At 43.1% G+C, this 19860-nt stretch overlaps 1 protein-coding gene across 1 annotated transcript in view; it reads right to left on the reverse strand.

The window, feature by feature from the left end:
* The window catches only part of st6galnac5a (ST6 (alpha-N-acetyl-neuraminyl-2,3-beta-galactosyl-1,3)-N-acetylgalactosaminide alpha-2,6-sialyltransferase 5a), a 119646-nt gene that overhangs the window by 64461 nt on the left and 35325 nt on the right, over positions 1 to 19860 (reverse strand). Inside the window, exons 4-6 of the mRNA XM_067990918.1 lie at positions 18895 to 19024; positions 3638 to 3827; positions 614 to 808 (exon numbers count right to left, since the gene is read on the reverse strand). Of these exons, the coding sequence (XP_067847019.1) occupies positions 614 to 808; positions 3638 to 3827; positions 18895 to 19024 (515 nt within the window). The remainder of the gene's footprint in view (positions 1 to 613; positions 809 to 3637; positions 3828 to 18894; positions 19025 to 19860) is intronic.

Consider the following 19860-nt stretch of genomic DNA (forward strand, 5'->3'; position numbering starts at 1 on the left):
CATTATTGTGTAATAATTTAGTTATTGTAACATTGGTGACATTAATGCACAGAGTGGGGGGAATATTGGAGACAAGCCTTCCTGGTTTATTCAGCAGTTCCCCCATTCCACCCATCGTGTCTGTGCCGGATCTTTGAACGAGCTATCCAATTAGCCCCACTCCCCCAGCTCTTTCCCCGTAGCCCTGCAAATGTTTCCTTTTCGAGTAATTATCCGGTTCCCTTTCGAAAGTTACTGTTGAATCTGTTTCCATTTCCCCTCTCAGGCAGTGCATTCCAGATCATTACCACTCGCTGCTGTAAAAAAAAAATTCTCCTCATCTCCCCTCTGGTTCTTCTGCCAATTATCTTAAATCTGTGTCCTCTGGTTACCGACCTTCCTGCCAGTGGAAACAGTTTCTCCTTATTTACTCTACCAAAACCCCTCTATTAAATCTCCCTTTAACCTTCTCTGCTCTAAGAAGAAAAAACCCAGCTTCTCTAATCTCTCCACATAACTGAAGTCCCTCATCCCCTGATACCATTCTAGTAAATGGGTTGTATTTCTTGTTTAAAAACGAACTGTACATGACACAGGCCAGCCCGAACCGAGCCGGATGTCTTTCCCCGATTACCTTGCGGTCGATGAAATTGATGTATCCCGTTAGCACTGGCGGTGGACGGGGCTCTGGGCGCCCGTGTGTGTCTCGCCTCGTCCCCCCTGCGCTAAATGACACCAGGGAGCCAGCACTGCGATCACTATTGGAAGTGTAGAGAACCAGCAGTGTCCCACACGTGGAAATGCCCAATAACACTACGATTAGATGTCGCTAAACAAACAAACACACAAATGCAAAAAAAAAATCAGTTTAGTATATGCAAAAGAAAATCCCATGAAAGTATTTTAAGAGGCAATTTCTTTTTGCACACTATCGTAACTGTTTAAATAATCATTTATATTAAAAGTTTAATTTGGATTCACTAATTTAACACGCTCTATATTCTGACCTGCAAATGCACGCAGTGGAAATGAGCAATTTGCATCCAAAGTGCAATTAACAACTAGTTTAATATATAGATAGATAGATATATATAAATTACCACCAGCTTCTTCATTATGCTGCTTTGCCCAGCTCCTGGGTTTTGATCCCATCTCTCTATCTGTACCTCTCCATCAGCTGGTTCTTAGGCAGGGAATATGCAAGGAATCATACGCTCATTCTGCAAATGTTGCCCTCGATGCGATGGACAGCACGCTGCTCTTTTACTGACTGGGAATCTCACACTGTTCCTTCCTTCCCTCCCTCCCTCTCTCTCTCTGTGTGTCTCTCTCTCCAGCAGCATCTCTACGCTTCGTGCTGCACTCAACCCTCTAGACTTGGAGAGTCGAGCGGACTCCGCTGGGTCCCAGCGCCCGGCTGCCTTATAAGACTTGCCAATAAAGTTGTTAGATTCCCCCGTCCCTTCCCACACTATCGGGTCAGTATTGCCTACCTTGGTTTAATCATGGACGTTTTATTATTTTTTTAAAAGATAAAACAAAGAAGCAGAAGCGACGGCTCTCTGGTGTAAAACAAAGGAAAATAATCTTGTTACCACTCCAAAAGTAGAAAATTTGATTTAACGTTAAAACACAACACAAAGACAAGTGAACCAACATTTCGCTATATAACGACCACTGCGTTGCAAAGTAACTCATTGTACCTGAAATGCTTCGAATTGCTTCAGGGAGAGGTGATAAAGAGATGTATAAATGCAAGTCTTTTAATTATCAAAACCAGTGCTGCTTCAAATCCTCTCTAAACCTCCAACCTTTCCTTTGCCTGTGAGCAATCAAATTATCTTTAATAAAAGGCCCAGTGGGAATTTGTCAGCCTGGTACTGAACATTCAGATCATCTACTGAGGAGAGAGGCAAGTGTAAGAAAGTTGTCTGATCTATTAAAATAGATCACTAGATGGCCCAAAATGTGTATTAAGGGGTCATGTGATGCTGAAAGATGACAGAGAGAAGCAGCTCTGATCTCAGCATTGTTCCATTATTATTCCTTTACAGTCAGTGATCTGCCTTACAACTAATTGCAATCATTCCAGGTTAATTGCATTCTTTACTCATCTTTTGGATGAGACATTAAACCAAGGCCCTGTCTGCCTCTCAGGTTGGGACATAAAACATCCCACAGCACTATTTCAAAGAAAAGCTGGGGGGTTCTCCCCAGTGTCCTGGACGGATATTTATTCCTCAACCAACATCACTCAAACAGGTTATCTGGTCATTATCACATTGCTGTTTGTGGGACCTTGCTGTGCGCAAATTGGCTGCACATTCCCTGCACTGCAACAGTTACTAAACTTCAAAAATACTTCATTGGCTGTAAAGCGGTTTGGGACGTCCTGAAAGGCACTTTATAAATGCAAGACTTTATTTCTTAAAATAGAGAGAGAGAGAGAAGTTTGAGGCAGGTGGTGAGAGAGAGATTGCCTATCAGACTACAAGGTTTTTTCTTATAAAATTGTGGATGGTATTTGAAAATTGCATCTGAATTGTGCAGTGGTAAAATACCATGACAATCAGAGTAACAAGAGAACATTGTTAGAATCATAACATTTTGCAGCATAGAAAGAGGCCGTCCGGTCCATTGCACCCGTGCCGGCTTTCTGAAATCTCTGGGCATCCCATTCCCCTGCCCTTTCCTTATACCCCTTTAATTCATTTGTTTCTAAATATTTACCAACTTCTCTTTTAAAAGCTGTTAAGGATTCTGCTTTCACCTGTGTTCCTGATAGAAAACTCCATGTCTTAACCAACCCCTGCTTAAAAAAAATTCTCCTACCTCTCGTTCTTTGGATGATGATTATATATTTATGCCCTCTAACTAACGACCCACTGACCAGTGGAAATAGTTTTTTCCTATTTGCCTCATGAAAATCCCTTATAATTTTGAACTCCTTTATTGGATCTCCTCTTAATCTTCTCTGTTCTGGTGAAAAGAGCCCCATTTTCTCTGGTCTCTCCTCAACAGCAACGACTTGCGTTTATATAATGCCCATAACGTAGAAAAAAATCCGATAATCAGAGAAAAATGGACACCAAACCAAAGAAGGAGATGTTCAGAGGGATAACCAAAAACTTGGTCTGGGGTGGGTCTTAAAGGAGGAAGGGGATATGGAGAGGTGGAGATGTTTAGGGAGGGAATTCCAGAGCTTAGAGTCTAGACAGCTGAAGGCACGACCTCCAATTGTAGGTGAAGGGAGGGGAGGTACAAGAGGCCAGAGTCAGAGGAACGCAGAGTTCTTGGGGGGGGGGGGGGGTGGGGGCTCTATTTTTGAAGGAGGTCACAGAGATAGGGAGGGACGAAGCCATGAAGGGATTTAAACGCGAGGATGAGAATATTAAATTGGAGGTGTTGACCAGTTGGAGGTGTTGGGGTTTCCGACGCCAGGTAATCAAACTCACAACAACAATTTTGTTTAATACCTTTATTGAACAGCACTGCAAAATAGAGAAAGAATTAACAGTAACCTCAATCCGGGAATAGAACTACACACACACAGACATTGCAGCTTTAACAAAGCTATCCTGATAACAGAAACAGTACACTTCACCCTGATAACAGAAACAGTACACTTCACCCTGATAACAGTAACAGTACACTTCACCCTGATAACAGTAACAGTACACTTCACCCTGATAACAGTAACAGTACATTTCACCCTGATAACAGTAACAGTACACTTCACCCTGATAACAGTAACAGTACACTTCACCCTGATAACAGTAACAGTACACTTCACCCTGATAACAGTAACAGTACACTTCACCCTGATAACAGTAACAGTACACTTCACCCTGATAACAGAAACAGTACACTTCACCCTGATAACAGAAACAGTACACTTCACCCTGATAACAGAAACAGTACACTTCACCCTGATAACAGAAACAGTACACTTCACCCTGATAACAGTAACAGTACACTTCACCCTGATAACAGTAACAGTACACTTCACCCTGATAACAGTAACAGTACACTTCACCCTGATAACAGTAACAGTACACTTCACCCTGATAACAGAAACAGTACACTTCACCCTGATAACAGTAACAGTACACTTCACCCTGATAACAGTAACAGTACACTTCACCCTGATAACAGTAACAGTACACTTCACCCTGATAACAGTAACAGTACACTTCACCCTGATAACAGTAACAGTACACTTCACCCTGATAACAGTAACAGTACACTTCACCCTGATAACAGTAACAGTACACTTCACCCTGATAACAGAAACAGTACACTTCACCCTGATAACAGTAACAGTACACTTCACCCTGATAACAGTAACAGTACACTTCACCCTGATAACAGAAACAGTACACTTCACCCTGATAACAGTAACAGTACACTTCACCCTGATAACAGAAACAGTACACTTCACCCTGATAACAGTAACAGTACACTTCACCCTGATAACAGTAACAGTACACTTCACCCTGATAACAGTAACAGTACACTTCACCCTGATAACAGAAACAGTACACTTCACCCTGATAACAGAAACAGTACACTTCACCCTGATAACACTAACAGTACACTTCACCCTGATAACAGTAACAGTTTTACCTTCCAGTAATGTTTCCATCCTAGGAAAAATGCATAACAGTACAACAACATACTGGCCAACTTAGCAGAATCTCACCGGCCTACAATGATAGTCCATTATAGCAAGCTGTTACCATGGCAAGACTGGAAGAATTTATGACGTTACACAGCAGTACAAGGTTATGACATGTACATTTATTTATGGTCATATCGCTCCGGCTACACTAGAGGGTTTGGGGGAATTGTCTTTTTGTGAATTTCTTCTGCACTCTTTCCATGGCCTTGAAATCCGTCGTACAGAACCTCACCCAAAACTTGGCACAATGTTCCGACTGTAGCCTATCGAATGATTCGTATGGGTTTAGCATTACCTCTTTTTCTCTGGTACTCTATGCCCTTATTTATACAAGCTAGGATCCTATGCACCTAATTTTTTTTTAGAGTTTTATCAACTTTTCCTCCTACATTTAAAGAGTTGTGACTCTGCATCTCTAAGTCTCCCTGCTTCTACCCCTTTCACCATTTAGTTTATATGTTTTCACCATTTAGTTTATATGTTTTCACCATTTAGTTTATATGTCTCTCCTTTATCTTACTTGCAAAATGCAACACCTCACATTTCTCCACATTAAACTTCATCCAACATCTCTTTTCTTTTGGAGGCCGGATTACAAAGGGGAGGAAGTGAAGCTTTAGTTGAACAGCGCCTTGGTCAGATTTGGGTTTAGATTTGGGCACCGCACCTCAGGAAGGATTTATTGTCCTTGGAGGGGGTGCAGCGCAGATTCACCAGAGTGATACTGGGGCTTAGAGGGTTAAATTATGAGGACAGGTTGCATAAACTTGGCCTGTATTCCCTGGAGTATAAAAGATTGAGGAGTGATCTGATCGAGGTGTTTAAAATGTTAAAAGGATTCAACAGAGAAACTAATTCCTCCGATGGGGGTGGGGTCAAAAACCAGGGACATAATCTTAAAATTGGAGTTAGGCCTTTAGGAGGGAAACCAGAAAGTACTTTTTTGCACAAAGTGTAGTAGAAATCTAGAACTCACTCCCCAAAAGCTTGTGGCTGCTGGGTCAATTGGAGCTTTCAAGACTGAGGTGGATAGATTTTTGTTAGATAAGGGTATCAAGGGACATGGAGCAAAGGCAGGTAAATGGAATTGAGGTACAGATCAACCATGATCTAAATGAATAGCCTACTCTTATTCCAAAGTGCAGATTTTTTGCTTAAAGTCTCTGGAGTAGGATTTGAACTCATAACCACCTGACTCAGAAGCAAGCATGCTACCTCACTAAGCCAAGACTAATACCTACAGCAAAATGCAGGAAGGCAAGTGCTTAAATCTGGCATGATGGTGATTAATGGGAAGGAAGTTTCAAGTGATCAGGCAACAACAGATGGCGTTGCATCGTCGTCCTGCAAGATAGGGATAGATCAATTCAGCTAAATGGATATTCTTGTTCCACGCATTCATATGTTCTTGTGAGATATGACTAGAACATCTGTAACAGCGTGAGTGGCACAGTGTCCCATTTATTCTATCGGTTGGCTCTGGAATGAATCACGCAGTCTAACTCTTTAGTGTAAATCAATTGGAATCAGTTCCAGCTTTAGTAAAAGAAGAAAGAAAAGAAAGAACTTGCGTTTATGCAGCACATTTCATGACCTCAGGACATCCCAAAGTGCTTTATAGCCATTAAGTACTATTGGAAGTGTAGTCACTATTGCAATGTAGGAAACGTGGCAGCCAATTTGCGCACAGCAAGGTCCCATAAACAGCAATGAGATAGTGACCAGATCATCTGTTTTTTGATTGAGGGATAAATATTAGCCAGGACACCAGGGAGAACTCCCCTGCTCTTCATTGCATAGTGCCTTGAGATCTTTTACATTTACCTGAGAGGGCAGACAGGGCCTCACTTTAACATCTCATCCAAAAGACAGCACCATCTGACAGTGCAGCACTCCCATCAGTACTGTATTGGGAGTGTGAACCTAGATTATGAGGCTCAAATCTCCGGAGTGGGACTTAAACCTACAGCCTATCTGACTCAGGAGGCAAGAGTTCTACCCACCATGCCGAGGTTGACATTATGAAGAAGTTAATTATCACATTCTGAAGCTGTGAATTTATCATCAACGGTCACAGAATACTGTAATTTAATCTATGGAACAGATAATTGGCTCAGAGCTCAAAAGGTAAGGGTTGCTCTCCTACTGCTATGTGGGTTGCTGGATGTAATGGCAGCAGTTGGAAGCTTAAAGCTCTTCTCTTTTTTTGACCAATTTTTCGCCCTGCCTCCTTCCCCTGATGGCACTACTGGGGTTCCACAAATGCTTTTCTACCTCACCCAAGTGGGCAGGACATCATGCGTGAGCCTAGTGAGTGTATTCAACCGTGGGAGTCCTCCTCAACCTGGTCCTCACATGTCCAGCAGGAGTGAAGGGGTAACAATTAGGAACAAGAGCCCTAACTGATCTGTGCCCGGCTTAGCCCGGAAGCACCAAAGCCACTTGTGACATCTATATATACATATAAAATACCTGAGTTGGTAAAGATGTTATGTCACTGGTGCATTGAAAGTTATTGCTCCCAAAAGTATTCAGGCTGCTATCCTGGCATTCATGCCGGGACCATGCCTTCTGGTGACCTCCAGTGTTGACTCTGCTGGAGCATACAGGATCAGTGGGAGGTCACCACATTTAAATAAAGGCGACGGCACCCACACCACTATGGGCACATATTGGGCTCCGGCCAGGATGCCACAAAGCGAGGCCTTTCTGCCCAGGCTGGGGGCAATTATTTTCGGCCCTTTGCGTCGTCTTTGTCTGGGGCCTGCATTTAAAATTGGGAAAAAAAATGATGTACTTAAATCTTCGGGGGTCCAGGCCACTTCCCGGACCTGAACACCTCCCACCCACCCCTGCGTGGCCCCCAACATCTGTCACGGAAGAGGGCGCTAGACCTCCAAAGAAATGCCGACCTCCTTCTGAGCTGAGATCATGGGGACCCCCGACATGAGGGATCACCGTCCCTGGTGATTGGCCTCATGAGTGGCAGGTGAAGGCTTCGCCCTTTACTAGACCAATCGGAAACTCCAGTTTAAATCCGGGACCCAGCATAGGCACGGAGTTTGCTGCCGATCAACGGGACCCCCTGTCAGAGTTAAGGCGGGAATCCGCTGGAAATGCAAAGAAATTTCGGGTCCATTGTATTTTCATTGGTTCCTGGAAAATAAGTAAAGAAGAAAGACTTGAATTTATGTAGCAACTTTCATGACTTCAGGACGTCCCAAAGCACTTTACAGCCAATGAAATACTTTTTGAAGCATAGTCACTGTTGTAATGTAAGAAACACAGCAGCCAATTTGCACACAGCAAGGTCCCACAAACAGCAACGTGATAATGACTAGTTAATCTGTGTTTTTTAAGTGATGTTGGTTGAGAGATAAATATTGGCCAGGACACTGGGGAGAACTTTCCCATTCTTTCATCAAATAGTACCCTGGTATCTTTTACATCTACCTGAGAAGGCAAACAGGGCCTCATTTTAACATCTCATCCAAAAGGCAGCACCTCCAACGGAGCAGCACTCGATTAATACTGCACTGAAGTGGGATTTGAACCCACAATTATCTGATTCAGTATCAAGAGGGCTACCCACAGCTGACACCAAAGTAACATGTTCCTTACTCGGTAGAGGGAAATATAAAGAAATAAATAAATGTATTCCTCTCACGCGGTTACATAAATCAGTAATTAACCTCCGATTGTGATATTGGCATTGGTGAAGACACTTTACACTACAAAGCCAGGATTTTGGTCTTTTACCCTCATAGCCTGAGTTGTTTTTCTGTTTATTCTTTTTAAATACACGTACGCACTTCTTTCTCTCTCTCACACACGAACATTTAGGTATGAGTCAGCCTGTGGCTGGAACACATACAATAGGGAATGGGTATTTGCCTCAGAAAACAGCTACAGATATTATAGAAGCATAGAATCATAGAATTGTTACAGCACAGACAGAGGCTATTTGGCCCATCGAACCCGTGCCAGCCCTTTGTAAGAGCAATCCAGTCAGTCCTATTCCCCCGCTCTTTCCCCATAGCCCTCCAAATTTTTTCCCTTCAAATATTTATCCAATTTCTTTTTGAAAGCCATGATTGAATCTACTTCCACCACCCTTTCAGGCAGCGCATTCCAGATCATAACTACTCGCTGCGTAAAAAAGTTTCTCCTCACATCGCCTATGGTTCTTTTGCCAATCACCTTAAATCTGTGTCCTCTGGTTCTCGACCCTTCTGCCAATGGGAACAGTTTCTCTTTATTTACTTTATCTAAACCCCTCATGATTTTGAACACCTCTATCAAATCTCCTCTCAACTTTCTCTGCTGTAAGGAGAACAACCCCAGCTTCTCCAGTCTATCTGCGTAACTGAAATCCCTCATCCCTGGAACCATTCTAGTAAATCTTTTCTGCAACCTCTCTAAGGCCTTCACATCCTTCCTAAAGTGCGGTGCCTAGAATTGGACACAATACTCCAGTTGTGGCCAAACCAGAGTTTTATAAAGGTTCAACATAACTTTCATGCTTTTCTACTCTATGCGTCTATTTATAAAGCCCAGGATCACGTAATCTAAAAATTTATATTTAGCTGACCCTATTACACAAACTAATGCACACAAACCAGGCTGTGGCTCTCTGTTTTAACCAACAGTCATTCTAAACATAGCTTCAGACCGTAATATTTTGCTTTACGGTTTGCTAGCCCCGAATGTGTTGTCTCCTAGCTCTATACCTCTCCCAAAACTCCCAGTTCAACACCCTTCAGTCTGGCTGCTGTCCTGCTCTCAGAACCAAGACCACCCTGGCCAAAGTCATAATTAGGTACCAGCTCAGTCAGTAGCACTCTTGACTCTGACTCAGAAGGTTGTGGGTTTAAGTCCCACTTCAGAGACTTGAAGCCTAAAACCCAGGCTGATAATCCAGTGTAGTGCTGAGGGATCACTGCACTGTCAGAGGTGCTGTCTTTCAGATGAGATGTTAAATGAGGCCCTGTCTTCCCTCTCAAGTGGATATAAAAGATCCCATGGCACTATTGCAAAGAAGAGTAGGGGAGTTCTACCTGGTGTCCAATATTTGTTCCTCAACCAACATCACTAAAACAGATGATCTGGTCATTATCACATTGCTTTTTTTGTGGGATCTTGCTGTCTGCAAATTGGCTGCTGCATTTTCTACATTATAACAGTGACTACACTTCAAAAGTACTTTATTGGCTCTAAATTGCTTAGGGACATAAGAACATAAGAAATAGGAGCAGAAGTAAGTTATACAGTCCCTCAAGCCTGCTCTGCCATTGAATGACATCATGGCTGATCTTCTACCTCAACTCCACTTTCCTGCCCTATTCCCAAATCCCTTGATTCCCGTAGTGTCTAAAAATCTATCGATCTCAATCTTGAATATACTCAACGACTGAGTATCCTCAGCCCTCTGGGGTAGAGAATTCCAAAGATTCACAACCCTCTGAGTGAAGAATTGTTTCCTCATCTCAGTCCTAAATGGCTGACCTCTTATCTTGAGACTATGACCCCTAGTTCTAGACTCTTCAGCCAAGGGAAACAGCCTCTCAGCATCTACCCTGTCAAGCCCGCTAAGAATTTTATATGTTTTAATGAGATCACCATTCATTCTTCTAAATTCCAGCAAATATAGGCCCATTTTTCTCAATCTCTCCTCATAGGACAACCCTCTCATCCGAGGAATCAATCTAGTGAATCTTCATTGCACCCCCTTTAAGGTAAGTATATCGTCCCCTCAAAGAAAAAGGGTGGCACTGCCAAATTTAGAGCCCCCTGGTTGTCTAGAAGTTTGCGGGGCAAGATAAAGCAGAAAAAGAAAGCTTATGACTGTCACCGAAAACTAAATACTGCAGAAAGCCTAGGTGAGTATAGAAAGTACAGGGATGACGTAAAAAAGGAAATGAGGAAAGCAAAGAGAGGGCATGAAAAAATATTAGCTAGTAAGATTAAAGAAAACCCAAAGATGTTTTATCAGTACATTAAGAACAAGAGGATAGCCAAGGAAAAGGTGGGACCTATCAGGGACGATAAGGGTAACTTGTGTGTCGAGGCAGAGGATGTGGGTAGGGTTTTAAATGAATATTTTGTCTCCATATTCACAAAGGAAAGGGATGATCCGGACGTTGTAGTTAAAGAGGAGAGGTGTGAAATATTGGATAAGGTAAACATTACGGGATAGGAAGTATTAGAGGGACTGGAATCCTTGAAAGTTGATAAGTCACCGGGGCCGGATGGATTGTTTCCTAGGCTATTGAAGGAAGCCAGGGAGGAAATAGAGGATGCTCTGAGGATCATTTTCCAATCCTCACTAGATACAGGGGAAGTACCGGAGGACTGGAAGACTGCAAACGTAGTACCATTGTTTAAAAAGGGTACGAGGGAAAGGCCGAACAATTATAGGCCGGTCAGTCTTACCTCGGTGGTGGGCAAACTATTAGAATCAATACTGAGAGATAGGATAAACTGTCACTTGGAAAGGCATGGTTTAATCAGGGATAGTCAGCATGGATTTGTTCAGGGAAGGTCATGCCTTACAAATCTGATTAAATTCTTTGAGGAAGTGACAAGGAGGATTGATGAGGGTAGTGCAGTGGATGTTGTCTACATGGATTTTAGTAAGGCATTTGACAAGGTCCCACATGACACACTGGTCAGAAAGGTAAAAGCCCATGGGATACAGGGAAATGCGGCGAATTGGATCCAAAATTGGCTCAGTAACAGGAAACAATGGGTAAAAGTCGATGGATGTCTTTGCGAATGGAAATCCATTTCCAATGGTGTGCCACAGGGCTCAGTGTTGGGTCCCTTGCTGTTTGTGGTATATATTAATGATTTGGACTTGAATGTAGGGGGCATGATTGGAAAATTTGCAGAGTAGTTGATAGTGAAGAGGATAGCTGCAGACTCCAAGAAGGTATCAATGGTTTGGTGGAGTGGCCGGAAAAGTGGCAAATGGAGTTCAACCTGGAGAAGTGTGAGGTAATGCACTTAGGGAGGGCAAACAGTAAAAGGGAATGCGCAGTAAATGGGAATATATTGAGAGGGGTAGAGGTAGATAAGGTTGTGAAGAAGGCATACGGAATGCTCTCCGTTATTAGCCGAGGTGTAGAATACAAAAGCAGGGATGTAATGATGGAACTGTATAAAATGCTGGTAAGGCCACAACTGGAGTATTGTGCGCATTTCTGGTCACCACATTACAGGAAGGATGTAATTGATCTGGAGAGAGTGCAGAGAAGATTTACAAGAATGTTGCCAGGGCTTGAAAATTGCAGCTACGAGGAGAGATTGGACAGGCTGGGGTTTTTTTCCTTGGAGCAGAGGAGGCTGAGGGGTAACTTGATTGAGGTGTACAAAATTATGAGGGGCCCAGGTAGAGTAGACATGAAGTATTTGTTTCTCCTAGCTGAGAGATCAAGAACTAGAGGACATAGATTTAAGCTGATTGGCAGAAGGTTTAGAGGGGACATGAGAAAAAACTTTTTTACCCAGAGGGTGGTGGGTGTATGGAATTCGCTGCCCAAATTGGTGGTAGAGGCAGGGACCGTCAACTCTTTTAAAAAGTACCTGGACCTGCACCTAAAGTGCTGTAAGTTGCAGGGCTACGGACTGGGTGCTGGAAGGTGGAATTAGAACGGGCACCTGGTTGTTCTTCGAGCCGGCGCGGAGATGATGGGCCGAATGCCCCCCTTCTGTTCTGTATCTTTTCTATGGTTCCTTGGGAAAGGAGACCAAAACTGGTGCACAGTACTTCAGGTGTGGTCTCATCAGAGCCCTATATAATTGCACCAAGAGCTCCTTACCCTTATATTTCAAGCCCCTTGCATTAAAGGCTAACATACCATTTTCCTTTCTGATTGCTTTCTGTACCTGCATTTTACCTTTCTGTGATTCGTGTACACGGACACCCAAATCACTCTGACAACCAACATTTCTTAGACTCTCACCTTTTAAAAAAATCCTGCTTTTCTATTCCTATCAAAGTGGATAATTTCACATTTCCCCACATTATACTCCATCTGCCACCTTCTTGTCCACTCACTTAACCTGTCCATATCCCTTTCCAGCCTCTTTGCGTCCTCCTCACGGCTTACATTCCCACTTAGCTTTGTATCATCAGCAAACTTGGATACATTACACTCGGTCCCCTCATCTAAGTCATTGAGGCCCAAGCACTGATCCTTACGGCACCCCACTAGTTACAACCTGACAACCCGAAAATGACCCGTTTATTCCTACTTTCTGTTTTCGATCCGTTAACCAATCCTCTATCCATGTTAATATATTACCCCCAATCCCATGAGCCGTTATCTTGTGTAACAACCTCTTGTGTGGCACCTTATCAAATGCCTTTTGAAAATCCAAATATACTACATCCACTGGTTCCCCTTTATCTACCCTACTAGTTACATCCTCAAAAAACTCTAATAGATTTGTCAAACATGAGTTCCCATTCATAAAATCATGTTGACTCCGCCTTATCATATAATGATTTTCTAAGTGCCATGTTACTATGTCCTTAATAATAGGTTCCAGCATTTTTCCTACTACTGATGTCAGGCTAGCTGGCCTATAGTTCCCCGTTTTCTCTCTCCCTCTTTTCGTGAATAGCAGGGTTACATTTGCTACCTTCCAATCCACGGGGACCGTTCTAGAATCTAGGGAATTCTGGAAGATCAAAACCAATGCATCCACTATCTCTGCAGCCACCTCTTTAAAACCCTAGGATGTAGGCCATCAGGTCCAGGGGATTGGTCAGCTTTTAGTCCCTTTAATTTCGCCAGAACTTTTTCTTTAGTAATATTAATTACATTAAGTTCCTCACTCTCATTAAATCCTTGGTTCCCATTCTTTCCTGTATGTTTTTTGTGTCTTCTACTGTGAAGACAGATACAAAATATTTGATTAATGTCTCTGTCATTTCCTTATTCCCCATTGTAATTTCTCCTGTTTCTGCCTCTAAGGGACCCACGTTTACTTTTGCTACTCTCTTTCTTTTTACGTAGTTGTAGAAACTCTTACAATCTGTTTTTATTTTTCTTGCTAGTTTACTCTCGTATTCAGTTTTCTCCCTCTTTATCAATTTTTTGGTCATCTTTTGCTGATTTCTAAAACCCTCCCAATCCTCAGGCTTACTACTCTTTTTGGCAACATTGTAAGCCTCTTCTTTTAATCTAATGCTATCCTTAACTTCTCTAGTTAGCCACGGTTGGATCACATTTCCTGTGGAGTTTTTATTCCTCAATGGAATGTATATTTGTTGAGAATTATGTTTTATTTCTTTAAATGTTTGCCATTGCTTATCTACCATCATATCTTTTAACCTAATTTCCCAATCTACCTTAGCCAACTCGCCCCTCATATCTACCCAATTGGCTTTGAATAAATTTATGACCCTAGTTTTGGACTTAACTACATCGCTCCCAAATTCAATATGAAATTCTATCATATTATGATCACTCTGGCCCAGAGGATCCTTAACTATACGATTACTAATTAACCCTGTCTCATTATACAATACTAGATCTAAAATAGCCTGTTCCCTAGTTGGTTTCTCAACATATTGTTCTAGAAAACTGTCTCGAATGCATTCCACAAACTCGTCCTCCAAACTATTTTTGCCAAGTTAGTTTGCTCAGTCTATATGAAGTAATGCACTAAGGTGAAGAAGTCCAAGACCTTCACACCACCTCCCCTTACTGCCAATGAAGCTCCTATCCGTGCTACAATCACCTCTAGACACTATTTCTACAATGTCCTCCTTACCAGCCTCCTGCCCTCCATTTTCTCCAACTTGTTCAAAACTGAGCTGCCTGTACCCTGTCCCACACTCTTTGTTCCTCTATATTTGGTCATAGGTGCAACCCCCCCTCCTTGCTTTACCCAACCATTGGCGACAGAGTCTTTATCTGTCTCGACCTTGCACTCTGCAATCCTCCCTTTAAAATCCTCTGCCTCTCCACTTTTACCCAGAATCTACAGCACAGTAACAGGCCATTCGTGCCAACTGGTTTATGTCGGTGTTTATACTCCACGCGAGCCTCCTCCTCTCCCCCCCCGCCCCCCATAGCCCTCTACTCCCTTCTCCCTCGTGCATGCACCAAGCCTCTCCTTAAATGCATCAACGCTGCCTGCTTCAACCACTCCTGGTGGCAACGAGTTCCACATTCTCACTATTCTCTGTGTAAAGGAATCCCGTCTAAACACAGAGACGTTAATGTGCTTCACCGCAATGCAACTGTGGCATTATAACTTCAGCCTTAATCGTTAGGGAGTTGTCCTGAGAACCCCACCGACATGATAATGTGATAAAATGTCCCTCTATTGATCAGTGATAGTTTCATTACTGATTGTTCCTTCCTTGGATAATTTCACTAAGGGAATGAGTCGACAGATAATTACCCAGTAATTACCCAGATTAATTTGTTATCTCTGACCTTTTTGGAAATTCTTTTGATTGTTTAATCCCCTTTGTAAACTTGCACCTCATTTGTTACCCATGACAGTTTAAATTTTGCTGGTTTAAAATTATAGAGTTTGAAAACAAAGAGAATCAACTCCTCATTGTAGGGATTTCTTGTTCTCCTCAAAATCCACTGCTGAGCTCCTTATGTTAATTACCCTTCACTTCACCATCAATAGCAGATCCGCCAGCCATTACAGCTCTGGCACTCTGGAACTCCTTTCCTAAAGCCCTCTGTCTTGCCACATCTTTACCCACTTTTAAGAGCCTCTTCCGAACTGACCCCTTCACTCATGCCTTTGGTCGCCCTCTCACCCCCTCACCACCCCCCGCCCCCCCGCCCGGAACTCTTCTCCCAACTCCAACGTGATGTCCAATCCTCGCTTCCTCTCCACCGCCCAGCGAAGCACCTGCAACGTTTTGCTACAAAAATACTGTTTGTCTGAACTGGAATGGAGACAGAAGGGATCCCTTTTCCCCATTTCAGACTTGTCGAGCCTTCTCTCTTTTTATTTCAGATTTCCAGCGTTCGCAGTTCTTTTTGTTGGTTGGTATTGAGTAGGCTGCGCAATACAGCGCCCGAAGAACAATGAGAGCACTCACGGCGTGCGTAAGTTACACCTTGACAGTATCGGATGACCTCCCTATCTCTGTAACCTCCTTCGGTCCTGAAACCCCCTCAGATCTCTGCGCTCCTCCAATTCTGTCCTCCTGCGCATCCCCGATTTCCTTCGCCCCACCATTGGTGGCCGTGACTTCAGCCGTCTAGGCTCTAAGTTCTGGAATTCCCTCATTAAACCTCTTTGTCTCTCTCCTCCTATAAGACACTCCTTAAAACCTACCTCTGTGACCAAACCACCTGCCCTAATATCTCTTTATGTGGCTCGGTGCCAAATTTTGTTTGACAATCACTCCTGTGAAGCGTCTTGGGAACTTTTTACTATGTTAAAGGCACTTTAGAAACATAGAAACATAGAAAATAGGAGCAGGAGTAGGCCGTTCGGCCCTTCGAGCCTGCTCCGCCATTCAATATCATCATGGCTGATCCTCTATCTCAATACCATATTCCCACTCTCTCCCCATACCCCTTGATGCCTTTTGTAGAAATCTATCTAGCTTCTTCTTAAATATATTCAGTGACTTGGCCTCCACAGCCTTCTGTGTTTGAGAATTCCACAGGTTCACCACCCTCTGAGTGAAGAAATTTCTCCTCATCTCAGTCCTAAATGTCCTACTCCATATCCTGAGACTGTGACCCCTCGTGGACCCCCCCAGCCAGGGGAAACATCCTCCCTGCATCCAGTCTGTCTTGACCTGTCAGAATTTTATACGTTTCAATGAGATCCCCTCTCATTCTTCTAAACTCGAGTGAATACAGGCCGAGTCGACCCAATCTCTCTTCATACGACAGTCCTGCCATCCCAGGGATCAGTCTGGTGAACCTTCGCTGCACTCCCTCTATGGCAAGTATATCCTTTCTTAGGTAAGGATTTATAAATATACGTTGCTGTTGTTATTGATGGACCAGCTGGTCGTTTCTTGTCTGTCGTTTTCGCTTGGCTCCCCGTCCACTCATACAGTCTAAAGGCTTTTAAAAGCCCAAAGTAAAAACAGAAAATGCTGGAAGGGATGCAGCAAGTCCCTCGGCATCTGCAAAGAGTAAAAGACGGGTCAATGTTTCGAGCCCGAGCCCTTCATCAGAAATGAAGACCGAAAGGTAAGCAAACCCCCTGTGTCGGGTGGAAGAAAAATTAAAGAGGAAGGAGGGAGGAGGAAAAGAGACAACAGATAGTCCAGTCACCAGAGAGGACGCTAATAGATCGAACGATCTGCAAACTGCTAAATAGAGAAGTGCGAATCTGTTACATTTTTCTAAAAGATCATCTCAGTCTGGCAATAAAAACACATTGGAAAGAAAGGACCGAAAGAAAGAAAAGAATTTGCATTTATATAGCGCCTTTCACAACCTCAGGATGTCCCAAAGCGCTTTACAGATTATCTGTTCAACCAGCATTACCAAACACAGATTATCTGGCCATTATCTCCTTGTTGTTTGTGGGATCTTGCTGTGTGGAAATTGGCTGCTGTGTTGGCTACATTACAACAGTGACTACACTTCAAAAGTACTTAATTGGCTTTTGTTGCTGTTGTTGTCCCACTCCCCCATAGCCCTGCAAGTTTTCCTTTTCAAGTATTTATCCAATTCCCTTTTGAAAGTTACTATTGAGTCTGCGTCCACCGCCCTTTCAGGCAGTGCATTCCAGATCATAATGTTGGGAAGTGTCTCGGTTCACCTCCTCGCAGCAGAGTCTGAAACAGCTTCAGTTTGTTTATAAATGCAAACTCGCTTTTTCATAAGACAAAAGCAAAATACTGCAGATGCTGGAAATCTGAAATAAAAGCAAAAAATGCTGGAAACACTCAGCAGGTCAGGCAGCATCTGGGGAGAAAGAAACAGAGTTAATGTTTCAGGTCGATGACCTTTCGCCAGAACTGGAAGATGTTAGAGACGAACAGCTTTTAAGCAAGTACATAGCCAGGGAAAAAGTGGGGGGTGGGGGGAGGATCAAAAGGGGCAGGTCTGTGATATGGCGGAGGGCAGGAGTGATTAAATGTCATAAAGGATGGCGATGCAAGGCAAAAGGAGATGATATTGGGATAAACAAGGAAACAACAGATGGAGGTGTAAATGGTTATAGAATGCCCAAGAGAAAATGAGAGCAGTGGTTAAGATTTCAAGTTGTTAAACTCAATGGGCCAGATTTTACTGTCAAAATAACGGTGTGGCTAATGGCGCTCGCCGTTATTTATGGGTAAATGGTACAGCGACTTCAGACGAGGAGCAGATGTGCGGTTAAACGCGGATATCCAAAAGTGACTGTCCGAAGTGCGCAGCTCTAGTGTTAGCTCTGTGAAAATAGCATCTCACTGTCTGCCTCACCATTGACATGCATTGAACGGCATGAAGTTGCTGAACTTGCACGGTGGATACAAACTAAACTTGCCGCAGATATTTAGGGCTAATAATTACAAGTGTAACTACCCTTTTAATGATGTGATAATTGTTAATTATTGCCAATCAACCTCTCTGGCATCAAAAATGAACTATTACAAGTGTGGAATCTCCTTCCTTCAGGTTTTGACTTTTTCAGGGAGATTTAAAAAATGTCAAATTATAAATTTTATAACTTACTTTTCCCCTCTGTCTCTTTTTTCTCTCTCTCTTAATCCAATCTTTCTTCCCCTCTCTTTATTTCTCTTTCTGTACCTGATTTGACATTGAATTCACCCACTTTAACTCACCCTCCCTCTCAGTCCTTCCTGTGTTTATTTCTCAATGCTTCAACCTGTTTGCTTACGGAGATACCCTGTTGCTGGCCCTCTTCACTCAGGTCCCAGATACCCTGTTTCCCTCGCTGCCCCGTTATCAGCTCGCACTTTCAGCAACTTTGTGAGCAAAATTTTTTTGAGCTGAAGGGTGCAGGAGTAAGTCTAACTATCGGCAGGCACCGTTAGATGTCCTGCTACAGGAAAATCTGGCCCAATGTTAAGACCGGAAGGCTGCAAACTACGTAGTAGTTTTAAACACAATGTTTAATGCTTTATCGCTAAGTTCATCTTTCCCTTTCAGCTCTATGTTTTATATTGTTCGCATGCAGCAACACGTCTGCTGGAGAAGCAATACGGATTACTCTTTGCCCTTTCCTTCCATGACTGCTTTGCCAGGATCAATTGAGAGAAAACAAGCCATTACTTTTCCTCCAGGAAGCCAGTGCATTGCCCAGTGATGCACGGGGTCTGAAGGGAGATTCTCATCACTGAGTCTTCAATCAGCTTTTTGAATTGCCTCCGATTCAGTGCATGGGTTTCATTGCGGTTCAGAACTTCCAAAACAATGTTCAGAAGAGTTTTTAGGTGTTAGCTGTGTCTCAGTAGGTATCACTCTCACTCTCTGAATCAGAAGATGTGGGTTCGAGCCCCACTCCAGAGGCTTGAGCACAAAAATTCAGGCTGATGCTTCATTGTAGTGCTGCACTGATAGAGGTGCTGTCTTTTGGATGAGACGTTAAACCAAGGCCCCGTCTGCTCTCTCAGGTGGACGTGAAAGATCCCAGGGCACTATTTCGAAGAAGAACAGGGGAGTTCTCCCCGGTGTCCTGGCTAATATTTATCCCATAATATGGTCATTATCTCATTGCTGTTTGTGGGACCTTGCTGTGCGCAAATTGGCTGCTGTGTTTCCTACATTACAGCAGTGACTACACTTCAAAAAAGTATTTGGTTGGCTGTAAAGCATTTTGAGACGTTCTGAGGCCGTGAAAGGCGCTATATAAATGCAAGTCTTCCTTTCTTTCACACCTGGAACTGTACTATTTCTTTTCAGCCGAGAATAAATTAATAGGAACCCCTTTAGTTTTGTAGTCCAGTTAAATTGTCCCAAGATAGAATAACATAGAAAGGGGAAGATGATTGATAAACTAATCAGACTTAGAGAGGATAAAACACTTGGTCTGGCTGGATTGCATCCGCACATATTAAAAGAAGTTAGGGAAGAGATAGCAGAGGCACTATGTCATATATATAAAAATTCATTAGAAAAGGGAATAGTGCCAGAGGACTGGCGGACAGCTAATGTGATTCCTATATTTAAAAAGGGAGATAGAACCAGTCCAGGGAACTATAGACCAATTAGCTTAACGTCAGTGGTAGGAAAGATAAT

The sequence above is a fragment of the Heptranchias perlo genome, chromosome 9 (assembly GCF_035084215.1).
Source record: "Heptranchias perlo isolate sHepPer1 chromosome 9, sHepPer1.hap1, whole genome shotgun sequence".
Taxonomy (NCBI): Eukaryota; Metazoa; Chordata; class Chondrichthyes; order Hexanchiformes; family Hexanchidae; genus Heptranchias; species Heptranchias perlo.